We start from the raw sequence: 13,956 nt of genomic DNA on the forward strand, positions 1-13,956 counted from the left end.
TGTGTTTTTCCCCTCTGAATCAAGAGGCCTCAGAAATCAAGTAATTTAGAAGGAAAGCTGGTGGGTGTTGTAGCACACACCTTTAAAACCAGGACTTGGGAGACAGGCAGACAGTGAATGAGTTTGAGGCTAGCCTGGTCTACAAAGTGAGTTCCAGGATAGCCAGGGTTACATAGAGAGACATTGTCTTGATGAGGAAAAATTTTTGTCAATGTTTTTGCATTGTTGTTTTCTTTTTTCCTTTTTGTTTTTGAAACTGGGTCTCACTATTGTAGTCTTGACTGTATTGGAACTCACTATATAGAACCATGCAGAGTAAAGCCTGGCGAGAAATCTGAACAGAGATATATAGACAGATAGATATATAAATAGATAGATAGATGGGTAGACAGACAGACAGATAGATGAAAAGAAGAGAGAGAGGGCAGGGTAGAGGAGATGCCATGTAGCCACCGAAGGAGTAACATGCTGCACCAGTAAGCCACAGCCTTGTGGCAATAGACAGATTAATAAAAATGGGTTAATTTAAAATATAAGAGCTAGCTAGGAATACGCCTGAGCCACTGGCCAAAATGGCTTTATTCATCAACCAATAAAAGCAACACATATTCAGGAGGACTTCCCACATCAACTTTCTTAACAGGAGCCCAGAGGACAGGCATTGAGAGTAACAACTGACAAATGGGATCACATGAAGTCCCGTGAGATGGCACAACCTTGAAGAAGCAGGGAAAAGTAGAGGTCTCAGGAACTGGAGAGTGCCTGACGGGAGATTATGGAACTGGGTTTTTCTTTCCAGCATGATATAATACCTCCATATAGAACAGAAGAACCCAGTGCACAGACTGGACAGGGATGACACAAAGGAAAAAGACTGACGAACTTTGCCAAAACATGGCAGGACCTTCCTTCAAAATTCTTGCTTCATAGAAAAGGCTACCAGATATTCTAGGGCTGTAAACAAAGGTGGATGCCCTGATGTGGCAAAGGAATCTCGGGTGACTGTCTACGTAGCCAGGTGTCTCTGCCGTTTCTACAGCTTTGGAAGTGGCTTGTGCTGGACTTCCTGTTTACTCAGGAAATACTCTATCCTTCTGGGGTCTCTGATGCAATTGAGACTAGATAGTTATAGTTGCAGGTTTCTTTAGTCATGATAGAAGGTAAACTAGGTACAAACCTTTGGACTCAACAAGATAGGATAAGTAATATTTTCTCTGAATTTGCCAAATACAAATGGACTGGATACTGTAGATGTAATCCTTACCTGATAATTGTTCTTACTGTATATAGTTTTACTATGTTAAAGCTAAAACCCTTCCTTTTTATTTAGACAAAGAGGGGGAAATGTGAAATATTACTTTAACTAAGCAAAGAGGTGTTACATTTGTTTATGCTACATTTGTTTAATTATATAAAGAAGTGTTGCGTTGACTGCCTAAGGCACCTCACTGGTCTAATAAAAAGCTGAATAATTGGCCAGAGGACAGATAGGTAGGGCTGAAAAGCAGGGAATAAGTAGAAGGAGGAATCTAGGTTCAAGGGGAAAGAAAATGAGGAGAATGAGGGAGAAAGAGTAGGAGATACCCAGGGCCAGGCAGACACGGAGTAGGACATACAGAATGAAGGAAAGGTAAAAAGCCCAGAAGTAAACACAGATGAAGAGAAACAGGTTAAAACAAGTTATAAGAGCTAAGGGACAGGCATCAGACAAGGCCAAGCACTCAGAAGTAATAATAAGTCTCTGTGTTGTGACTTGAGAGCTCATCGGTGGCCTAAAGAAAGTATGTTGCATACAGTTTGCTCACTGTGGCTCCTACTAGCTGAATCTAGGAAAATCTGAATCTCAAAATACATGCTGATATTGAATAAAATGAACGTTCATTGGTTCATACTAACATAAAGGAATTACTTGAAAAACAACTGTAGGAGGGACACAGCAGAAAATGGCTACTGTAGCAGAGACAAAGTTAATGAAGTGCCTCTGAGAGACACAATGCAAGTCAACAGATGCTGAGATGCACAAAAGTATCTTTCAAATTATTAACGGCAAAGTGACAAGTGCTCACGGGTCAGGCAATACCACCCTGAGTGATGGACACTAATGACACTCTCGTGCATCAGCGGCACAACCCTGGGAAGACTGCTGTGCCTGGCTGACTTCCACAGCCAGGGGTTGCCAGGACGGGATGAGGGTAGTACACAGAGGGCAGCAATGACAAGCATGGCATGGGTGGTAACTGGTAACTATCTGAAGACAGGAAAGACGTTCTTTGTAACTCTCTGCCACTGTTTGAAATTATATCCGACGAAAAAGTAACAAAGAAAACCCAACAAACACTCACCTTTCTTCATTATTCAGTATGCTCAGGACAGGATCTACAGACAGCACACCATATAACTCAAGAACGTCATTGACTTTGAAGCAGTCCCAGTCTTCATAGACCTGACAACAACACAAAATCAGGTTAACACTGAATGACAGAACCAGGTACTTGCCAGTCAGACAGCGAAGTCAGCAAACATGTGAACAACCACACTCCCACAGAGGCTGGCAGTCAGGCAAAAGCTAAACCAGAGCCAGGTATGACCACAGAGCCTACCTGGCTGGTCTAATGCTGACCTCAGGCCTCTGCCTCCCAAGTGTGGGGACTGATGTTTTAAAGCACTACAAACAGTTTAGTTTTACTTTGCATCAGGGTCATGTTACTGTAGCTCATGCTAGCCTCGAGTTCTTGATCTTCCTCATCTCAACTTCTAGAATGGCAGGACTAGGCATGTGATACAACACCCTTTATTTTAAATACAAGTGAGAAGTGGATTTTGAAAAGGTAAAATAGCAGAAATAAAATATGCAGTCAGAAATGACATAGGAAGGAAGTAGCTATGAATTTAAAAGGCGGTCCACTTTTGAATATGACTTTACCCCTTTGGTTTTGTGAAACAGGGTGTGTTGCCTAGTATCATGTCAAGTTGTCAGAGCTCGTCAGTGAGGAAGGAGCCTCAGTTGAGAAAATGCCTCACAAACTACTGAGAACTCAAGATCAATGGCAATGGGTTTTTGATCCCACTGCACGTACTGGCTTTGTGGGAGCCTAGGCAGTTTGGATGCTCACCTTACTAGACCTGGATAGAGGTGGGTGGTCCTTGGACTTCCCACAGGGCAGGGAACCCTGATTGTTCTTTGGGCTGATGAGGGAGGGGGACTTGATTGGGGGAGGGGGAGGGAAATGGGAGGCAGTGGCGGGGAAAAGACAGAAATCTTAAATAAACAAATAAGAAAGAAAGAAAGGAAGGAAGGAAGGAAGGAAGGAAGGAAGGAAGGAAGGAAGGAAGGGAAGGAAGGAAGAAAGGAAGAAAGGAAGAAAGGAAGAAAGAAAGAGAAAGAAAGAAAGAAAGAAAGAAAGAAAGAAAGAAAGAAAGAAAGAAAGAAAGAAAGAAAGAAAATGCCTCACAAGACTGGGCTATGGGCAAGCCTGCAAGGCGTTTTCTTATGGGAGGATATGGGAGGATCCAGCCTACTGTGGGTGGGGCTGTCCCTGGGCTGGTGGTTCTGGATTCTATAAGAAAGCAGTGTGAGCAAGCCTATTCCTCATGGAGCAAGCCAGTAAACTGTACTTCTCTCCATGGCCTCTGCATCAGCTCCTGCCTCCAGGTTTCTGCCCTGTGTGGTGTTAGCCTGGATCGGCTAAGCAGGCTCAGTGTCAAAGAGAGAACTTTATCTGATGGAAATGTGACTACAAAAGAATGGTCAGATAGACACAGTGTTGCTGTCTTAAAGATGGAGAAGCCACAAGTCATGGAATGCAGGCAGCCTCTTGAAGCTGGACGAAGGAAAAGATACAACAAGCCAGATCCTGTCCCCTCTCCATCCCTCTAGAGCCTCCAGAGGACAGCACAGCCTGTAGACATGCTAAGGCTTAGAATTTCTAATGCCTCATTTCTGAGGTAGAAGCATCTGTGGAAAAAATTAGGAAAGGCTGTACCTTAACGAGGCAGGCAGGGCCCTTCTCTCCTGGCAGGGGGAAGTTCAGATCGAATGGGGAAGAGAGGTTCAAGGAGTTCAGCTGTTGCCCACTGGAAGCTTCAGTTTCTAAGCGTTTTGGCTCTCCGCACCAGTGAAGACCACCGAGGCCCCCTAGACTCAAACAGCATTGCATGCGGTCACTTCTAAGCCCAAAGAAACGAACATTCTAAAAGTGCTTTTCATTTTGACATAAATCATGTTTATGAGTCGAAAAAGGTTCATGTCAAGTTTTAATAACATTATTTGATTTATACCAGAACAAAGATAGACACATAAAATATTTCATTGCTTTCTTACTCTGAAATAGCAACAAACTAGTCCATCTAACATATTGGAAGGATTTTGTTTCTTTTCCTTTCTTTGAGACAGGGTCTCACTGTGTAGTACAGGCTGGCACTGAACTCTAGGCTATCCTTCTGTCTTAGTCACCTTAGTGTTGGGATTTCACATCAAGCTATGACGCCTAACTCAGGTCAGTACTTTTACAAGTTCATTTCAATCCACCCAGTTATGACACTTACGAACCACATGCATGACCAGGACAACATGACAACCCTAGGGGGGCAGTAGTGGCACACACACCAACAGCTCTAATTGGACCTAAGACCCTCTCTGGAAACAAGAAGACCATGCCTGGTACTGGAATCCTGGTTAACTACTCGGTGCTAGTCAAGTTATAGCTCCTGAAGGAGAAGCTACAACCACTAATTTACTAAACCAGCATTAATCCATAATAACAACCTATAAAAAGATATCCTTACACCCAGACACATGTAGTCTCACTCTTCATCAAGGAAACTTCTCTTTGTAACAGATGAAGACCACTACAGAAAACCACAGCCAATCAAAATGCAGTTGTGGAGGCCAATGCCAATGGATGCATCTAACAGAACAACTCCTGCACCCAAGGCTCAGGGAACATTTAGAAGAGGTGGCAGAAAAGTTTTAAGAGCCAGAGGATCGGGGACTTTGCAGTGATACTGTGTCTCCTAATAACATCAGAAACTACACCTGTAAACTCTCGCCAATATGACTACATAAATGTGAGCTGAACAAGGAGAGCACCAATGAACATGTTAAATTGCATGGGATAAAGGCCGCAAGACTTCAATCCTACACAAAGAACTACGTGCAACTGAGTAAAACTGGGAACAGAGGTGGCCCTCCCCAGGGAAGAGCACACAAATTGGTTATCTAGTGCCAAATAGTCATCCCTGAAAACATACATACGATTAACATTGTATATATCCAACAGGTTGTATTTAGGAAGGCATATGTATATATAAACACATACATGCACAAAATACCAGCTGAGGAAAACAAGGCCATGAATTTGAAGGAGAACGGGGACGGGTATACAAGTGGGTTTGGAGGGAGGAAAAGGGAGAAATGTATTTAAAATACAATCTTAACCAACCAGGCATGGTAACACAGCCTTTAATCCTGGCACACTGGAGGCAAAGGTGTAAGGATCTCTGAGTCTGAGGCCAGCCTCCTCTACACAGTGAGCTCCAAGCCAGTGCTGCACAGTAAGATCCTGCCTCAAAAACAAAAAAAACAATAACAACAACAAAAAAAAAACCTTAAAATTAAGCAAAAATAAAATAAAACATACATATTTTTAAAAATAAAAAGTTAATCTCTAGCCGGGCGGTGGTGGCGCACACCAGCACTCAGCAGGCAGAGGCAGGTGGATCTCTGTGAGTTCGAGGCCAGCCGGTCTACAAGAGCTAGTTCCAGGACAGGCTCCAAAACTACAGAGAAACTGTATCAAAAAAAAAAAAAAAGTTAATCTCAAGGTCTAGAAACAGTTAAAGGGCTAGAACACTGGCTTATCTTGCAGAGAACCCGACTCAGGTGCCTTCACCCACAGGGCAGCTCACAGTCATTCCCTAACTCCAGTTCCAGGACCCCATGGCCTCGTCTAACCTCTGAGAGCATTCACATGGTACAAAGACAAGCATGCAGGCAAAAGTTCACAAACAAAATAAATTTCAGGGGCTGGAGAGATGGCTCAGTGGTTGAGAGCATTGCCTGCTCTTCCGAGGGTCCTGAGTTCAGTTCCCGGCAGCCACATGGTGGCTCACAACCATCTGTAAAGACGTCTGGTGCCCTCATCTGGCCTTCGGGCATACAGACAGAATATTGTATACATAATAAATAAATAAATAAATAAATATTTTTTAAAAATTTCAAATTTTTAAAATTAATTTCAATATTTTCATTTCACAGAAATCTGCCTGCCTCTGGCATATGCCTTCTGCCACCTGGTTTTCGTTGATCTTTTTTTTTCTTTTTTTTTTTTTTTTAAAGATTTATTTATTATGTATACAACATTCTGCCTCCATGTATGCCCACATGCCAGAAGAGGGCACCAGATCTCATTACAGATGGTTGTGAGCCACCATGTGGTTGCTGGGAATTGAACTCACCACCTCTGGAAGAGCAGTCAGTGCTCTTAACCACTGAGCCATCTCTCCAGCCCTGATCTTTTTTTTTTTTTTTTTAGGCCAGAAATATCAAGGGAAAAAATGTGAAATTGCAGGATGAATTTGTAGTTCAATTTTTCTTAAGTATAGCTAATTCTTTTATCTCTGAGGCCAGCCTGGACTACAGAGTGAGTTCCAGGACAGCCAGAGCTACATGGAGAACCCTTGTCTAGAAAAACAACACAAAACCTTCCCACCCATCTACCCCCAATAAAAGAATTAGGCAGATTTCTGTTAGTTTGAGAGTTCAAGATCAGCCTGGTCTATAGAGTTAGTTCCACAAATTTATAGCCAGGGCTGTTACATAGAGAAATCCTATCCTGAAAAACAAAACAAACAATATCAACAACAAAAATCAACAGAAATACCGTGGTTCCAAAAGGAAAGCAAGAAAGGATGGTTTCAGCTAAGTCAGTTGTAGGGTAGAGCACAACCATGCTTTCTATTGTTCAAGAATCGGGATAACAATTACGAAGATACTAAAAGATCTTCCATTCAACCACTTCAAAGTAAAAGCATCCATCAGAGCTTTCCAAAGGGTCCTCACTGTAAAAATGCTCAAAAGTGCCTAGGGATGGAAACAGGGCCTCATACCTTCAAGGCCAAAGATCTACTCCCGAGCTTCACTCCGAGCAACACCACCCACTATGACGGAGTGAAATGAGGTCATCACACCACACCAGTTCCCAGTGGAGAACTGTCAGAGAACAAGCCTGACAACGAGCCTTGACGTCAGAGGAAGGTGAGGGCACAGTACCTGCGTGCCTGGCACCTGCATGTTGGTCTTTCTGCTTGTTGGGCTGTAGGTCCATATCTTCATCATCTTCATAACTCCTCTTGTGCCGACTGGGAGTATAGGAAGTCGAGGGACTGACTCGAGCTTGGTTTGCATTGACATAGGCGTTAAATAAAAGGTTAAGAAGACAATAATCTTGAACCAGATTATCCTAAATTATGTTAATTACATGGTTCTAAAACATCACCAATTTGACAATTCAGTTAAAGGAAGTACTTTAAAAAAAAAGATTTATTTATTTTTTCTTTTGAGTGTTTTGTCTACAATTATTGAGGGTGTCAGATTCCCTGGACCTGGAATTACAAACCATTCTGAGCAGCTATTGGATACTAGAAACCAAACCCAGGTCCTCTGCAAGAGCAGCCATTGTTCTTAATAGCTGAGTCAACTCTCAGATCCTAAAATACTTCTGAAAAGAGACTAGACAGCTTGGGTTATGAAATAAGAGGTTTTCCTCTATGCCCCACATCCACTTGGTAAAAACAACAAACTTGGACAACACAGATAAAGTATCTGTCCTCAGGCAGTGGACAACAATGATCCTGGAATAAGGAGACACAACCCCAGGAAAAACTCCACATCCTTCTGGCTGCAGGAGGACCTTCCAACTGTAGCAAAGATGAGTGGCAGTCTATCTCTTGCTGGATGGAGAAAACAAAGCCCAGAGTTCAGAGTTACAGAGTAGCAGAAATTTGCAAAAGGGTACCCAGAGGAACAGCTGTAGACACAAGACCCAGGAATTCTGATCTTTGGTCAAGCACCAAACTGCAGATTCTAACTCAAGCTTCTCAGTCCCAAAGGCCTAGCAGGCATCTAAGAGCCTATGTTGCTGTTTAGGGCTATATCTTGTGGAACTGGAGTAACTCTGTTACCCATCTTGATCAATTCCTATACCACTCCTAGACAAGAAAAAATGCTATCCAGCATACAAACTGCCAAAACCAAAGTCAACCCTTCTGAAGGCAGGAAACTCAAAATGCTACTAATGTTGGCTTTTTAGCAGATAATAAAACAGTAGTTAAGCAGAGAAACAGGAAAATCAGACCTGTTATCAGTTTTTTAAATTAATGCAAACAAACCCAGAGATAACAGACTCAGGAATTAGTGGGCAGGGATTTAACAGAAAGGTAACTCGCTGTATTAAGGGAAGAGCTGGAGTGGAGCTCAGTTGACATAAGGTTGCCCAGCATGTGTAAAGCCCTGAGTTACTCCCTGCCACTCTCAGGCGGTGCCTGTCTGGAATCCCAGCTCTCTAGGACTAGAATGACCAGAAATTAATGCCATCCTTGGAGATAAGGCAAGTTCAAGTCCAGGCTAGGTGACCTGAAATGCTATCTCAAAAACAAAAAGTAGAGCTGGGTGGTGGTGCACGCCTTTAATCCTAGCACGGGGGAGGGAGGGGGGGCGGTGCGCGGCAGGGCAATCGGATCTCTGTGAGTTCAAGGCCAGCCTGTTCTACAGAGTAAGTGCCAGGGAAAAAAAAAGAGAAGATGAGTAAACAGATGAGGACTATTTACAGAGAAACAGAAACACTGAAATAACCAGACGGAAAATAAGATCTGAAAATAAATGACATGAGCTGGGCGGTGGTGGTGCACACTTTTAATCCCAGCACTAGGGAGGCAGAGGCAGGCGGAGCTCTGTGAGTTCAAGGCCAGCCTGGTCTACAAGAGCTAGTTCCAGGACAGGCTCTAAAGACACAGAGAAACCCTGTCTCGAAAAACCAAAAAATAAAATAAAATAAATAAATGATGTGAAACAAGGGGGAAAAAAAACAACAAAAATTCAAACTACTTCTATTGACCCTGCCCCCACCCAAACCCCTCAGAAACACACACAGACACAAGTGATTGTTTATAAACCAGGGATGGAGAAAAAAATTCAGAGACCATGAACACGGGTTAACATTAACGATTCAACTAAAGCAAAACGAGGGGGGAAATATCAAATAACAAAACAAAACTCCAATTGGGGTGTGCTCTGTGGGAGAATGTTTTGCCGGCTTCTAAGGAACTGGGCTCGACTTCTAGCAATGGGATAAAAAACAAAAAAAGCAAAAACGAAAAGATAGCTGTCAAAAGAAAAAATAAAGTAGTCTTATAATATGTGATGAACATTCCACAAAGGGGCTGGAAGAGAGCTCAGGCAGTAAAGTGCTCGCCTCCCCAGGGCTCACAATAACAAACCCCAGCTGGGCACACACAGATGCCCATACAGTCTAGTCTGTACTAGTACTGAGATTAGGACAGAAAAAATATTTGAAGAAATGACTAAAATTGTTGCTGAAAAATATCCACAAACTGGAAAGTTCAACAAAATCCAACTAAGTAAGAGAAGTATATGTCTCCCCGCCAAAAGAGCAGGGGAACCCCAAACCCAAAACGCCACACCCAGGCACAACATAGTTAAAAGGCTGAAAATAGAAAGAATATTTTAGAAGCAGCGAAGAGGACAAAAGACATACTATATAAGAGGAATGATAAGAATGATAGCCAACCGTTCATCAAAAAAGATCGAGGGCTAAGAGATAACAGCCCTGTACCATTAACACACTAGTGAAATGTGCCAATCAAGAATTTTACATGGAGTGAAAATCTCCTTCAAAATGAAGGTGAAAAGAGTTGAACTTTCATGAAGGAATTCACCACCCTCAGCCCTGTTTTAAAGGAGGCGGGGGTGGGGGCCAGAATCTAAGGGAAATAATTTCACACAAAGAACAAAGAGAAACAGATAGTGAATATATATGTTCGCAAGTATAGATGATGTAGTTTTTTTCTCAGTTTATATAGAAGACAAGCCACTGTACTGTTAAAACCAACCAGGGGCCAGAGTTAACAGTTAAGAACACCTATTGCGTTTCTCTTTCAGCTTCCTCCCAGGCTCCTGTGAGCGTGTAGTGCACATAAACTCATTCAGAAACAGAAACAAACACCTTTAAAAACTAAGATAAATCTTTAAAAAATTAGAATGCATTATAATTTGAAATTGTACCCTTCTCTTATTATCATAATATTTAAGTACCTATAAATCTACCACAACCTATTTTAATAGTGTTTCACTATAGGGATGCATCAGAATTTAGGCATTTCTCTGTTATAAATACTTAAATTTATGTCTTATTAAGGACATATATTGTATACAAACACTTTTTTTCCCTATCTAATGTTACCCAGGGTAAAAGGATTACAAATCTATAATCTGAACTATGACCCTTTAAATTAAGAAAAAAATTAAGAATCACTCATCAAATAGTAAGGTTCAGATAAAGGATATCTCTTTGACCCATGAAGATTCTCCAGGCACTGGGACACAGTAGAAGGTCTGTCTTTCTGCCGTGGTAGATCGTGGAGAGTTTAAGTCAAGCTCCTGTTGAGGCTGTGATATACAGAAAGCATTTTTAAAGTTTTGTTAAGAGATATGCATTTTCATAGTATAAAATCAAAATAAATGTTATCTCAAGTTAACGTAATTAACAAGCAATTAATTGCAAAGTCTGGCTGGCATGAATTTGTGGTCTTCTGCCTCAGACTCCCAAGTACCGGGAAGAGTGTAAAGGCAGATGCTGCTACCACACAACACACTATGCTTCCAAAACTACCTCATTTTCTTTCTTTCTTTCTTTCTTTCTTTCTTTCTTTCTTTCTCTCTCTCTCTCTCTCTCTCTCTCTCTCTCTCTCTCTCTCTCTTCTTTCTTTCTTTCTTTCCTTGAGTGGGGGGGCTGTCACTCTGTAACTTTTGTTTGTTGTAGTCTGCTGGCGTGGTCTGTCACCTGGGAACCCTATCCCTTTAAGAGACAAGCTCCGCCCACTCCCAGCCCTCCCTCCCCCCCCCCCCTTTCCTCTAAGGCCATGGGATCTCCCACCTCCTCTCTTTAACACTCCTCCCTTCCACTCTCCCTCACCCCACCTTCTTCTGGAAAGGCAGCTTCTGACTCTCTCTTCTCTCCCCCCTTTCCCCTTCCTAACCCATTAAATAATCTTTATACCCAAGCTCTCTGTGCATGGCCTATCTATTTGTTACGTCCCTGGTGGACCGGCCTAAGGTCCCACCGCTTTATAAATGATAACAGTGTTGGGCTCTAATATCTGGCAATTCTCCTGCATCAGCATCCCACGGTCAGGGATTACAGAAGTAAGTCACTACATATCCAGCTTTCCAACGTCCACTTTTAGTACATTCATTCAACTATTTACTGCGTATGTGGGCAGGGGGACACATGTATGCCATGGTTACACACGGAAGTGAGAGGACAACATGCAGGAGTTCTCCACGTGGGTTTCAGAGCCTGAACTTCGGCCATCAGGCTTGATAGCAATTGCTCTAATCCACTGAGTCACCTCACCAGCCCTCAAGGTACCAATTTTAAAAACAAAACCAAGGGAAATCTTTTTTCAAATACAATAGCCAAAAAAAATGCCTTCCTCAAAGCCATAACACACAGTACCCCAGCTATGAAATTAAATCCTTCTAAAGACAAGGCATGAGTTCAGTGGTAAGAGTCCTTGCTTAATGTGTATGATGCCCTGGGTTTGATGCCCAGCATGCTGAGCCTCCAAATGACAAAGTGCTCAGTAATCTCTCTCCATAGAAAACATCCAATTCAGCCTCTGCCAGCAAAACTTAGTAAATACTCATTATAGTTACCTCTGAAATGGGTTTAAAATTCAGACCTTACTCCCCAAGGAAGGCACTCTATTTAAATAATAACTTAGAAAGCTGTGAGTTTTCCTTAATAAATCTGCCTTTGTTCTGCTAAAAAAGAAAAAGTCTTATGGTGGAAAAACAGTCCCTCATGACAGCAAATTTGAAATTGAGATAAGACACAAAGTGGGTTTTTAAAAAAGCACATAAATTGGGCCATGGTAGCGCACACCTTTAATCCCAGCACTCGGGAGGCAGAGTCAGGGAGATCTCTGTGAATCTGAAGTCAGCCTGGTCTACAAATAAGTCTAAATTCATCTTTCCCTTTCGTTTAAAGAAACATTAAGAGCACTGACTGCTCTTCCAGAGGTCCTGAGTTCAATTCCCAGCACCACATGGTGGCTCACAACCATCTATAATGAGATCTAGTGCCCTCTTCTGGCCTACAGGCAGAATACTGTATAAAAAATAAATAAATCTTTAAAAAAATGATCATACATCATGTTTTTAGTCACAAATATTGGGGAAAAATCTCACCATTTACAATCTTGCTAGAAATCTTTAAAAGACAAATAAGAAAATTATGTCAGAAAACTTTTTTAAAAAAATATTTATTTATTTATTATGTATAAAATATTCTGTCTGCGTGTATGCCTGAAGGCCAGAAGAGAGCACCAGACCTCATTACAGATGGTTGTGAGCCACCATGTGGTTGCTGGGAATTGAACTCAGGACCTTTGGAAGAGCAGGCAATGCTCTTAACCTCTAAGCCATCTCTCCAGTCCCCCAGAAAACTCTTAAAGACAAAAAAAAAAAAAATCTGTCTGATTTTTAAGAACCCATTCACACACAAAACAGCAACATTAAAGACCAACCAAAGAAAAATGAATTCTCTTTTTAGGTGAAATAAATCATGCTAAAAAAAAGTTCAAATAACATAAAAGATACATACCCCACATTCTGCTATATCCCTGTATTTTCCAAAATGAAGAACCTATGACCAAAACAAACAAAAAGTATCATATATATATATACATACACACACACACACACACACACACACACACACACACACACACACATATATATAATATCACAAATTATAAACAGAAAATCTCAAGAAGAAAGCAACACATACCCGTGCTTTTGTGTTCTGGTTAACTGTCTCATAAACGCCCATGTAAAACTCAGGGTCAAACATATCCTGAATCATGCAACGAAACTTGACAAAGCTGTTAGGCTTCAAATAATGAAGGGGAACTTCATTCAATGATGGTACCTTCAGAGAAAACAAACAAGCAAGTCAGCAAAGTTGTCATCTGTAACTGTTAAGCAAACACACACTCAAAATCTAGCCCTGTTCCTGTGATAACACTTGTCCATAACAGGATGCTTTTCCTTCCAAAAGCATGCATAACATGTGTACCCTCCCGGCCTGCCTTCTTTATTTTCTGTCTCTTCTTTCCCTTCTTTTGAGACAGACTTCTTTGTAGCTCAGAATGGTCTGGAACTCACTAATAGCAGAGGCTAGCCCCAAACTTGTCATCCTTCTGTGTCTCCCAAGGCCCCAGATTACAGACATCACCTCCTACAAAGGACTCCGGAATAAGGCATGCACCTTATGAGTCCTCTGAACATTAGCACATGCCAATTCTTCTAGGAGGGAACAGAACGTAGGTGACAGCTACTAGACAGTTCACCAGGAAGGAGCAGGCATTTACTGCCACCTAGAGGCACAACACAAGCATCAGCGCAGAACCTTGCAATGAGGAAGTACTGAGGACAGGAGCTGCACTCACTGAACCACTTCTCCTCACATTGGGGTGGGGGTGGGGTCTATTCTGCTGAGAGAAACTATAGCCAGCCAGCTCACCCATTTAGGAGCATTATTTTCCTTTAGCTTTTCCTTGAAGTATTCTATAACTTTCTTCTCCCAGTCGGGATTAACTCCATTTTGGGCTGAAAGAGAAATATGATCATCAAAGTACAACAAAGACCAAGAGATT

The 13,956-nt window shown here is 41.9% G+C and overlaps 1 protein-coding gene across 2 annotated transcripts in view; it reads right to left on the reverse strand.

Moving 5' to 3' along the window:
• Mcmbp (minichromosome maintenance complex binding protein) overlaps nucleotides 1-13,956 on the reverse strand; it is a 44,961-nt gene that overhangs the window by 14,942 nt on the left and 16,063 nt on the right. For both annotated transcript variants that reach the window (XM_075972456.1, XM_075972455.1), the window contains exons 2-8: nucleotides 13,824-13,909; nucleotides 13,089-13,229; nucleotides 12,903-12,944; nucleotides 10,583-10,684; nucleotides 7,271-7,415; nucleotides 3,984-4,135; nucleotides 2,343-2,443 (exon numbers count right to left, since the gene is read on the reverse strand). In XM_075972456.1, the coding sequence (XP_075828571.1) occupies nucleotides 2,343-2,443; nucleotides 3,984-4,135; nucleotides 7,271-7,415; nucleotides 10,583-10,684; nucleotides 12,903-12,944; nucleotides 13,089-13,229; nucleotides 13,824-13,909 (769 nt within the window). The remainder of the gene's footprint in view (nucleotides 1-2,342; nucleotides 2,444-3,983; nucleotides 4,136-7,270; nucleotides 7,416-10,582; nucleotides 10,685-12,902; nucleotides 12,945-13,088; nucleotides 13,230-13,823; nucleotides 13,910-13,956) is intronic.

This window comes from Microtus pennsylvanicus, chromosome 5, assembly GCF_037038515.1.
Source record: "Microtus pennsylvanicus isolate mMicPen1 chromosome 5, mMicPen1.hap1, whole genome shotgun sequence".
In the NCBI taxonomy this organism is placed as follows: Eukaryota; Metazoa; Chordata; class Mammalia; order Rodentia; family Cricetidae; genus Microtus; species Microtus pennsylvanicus.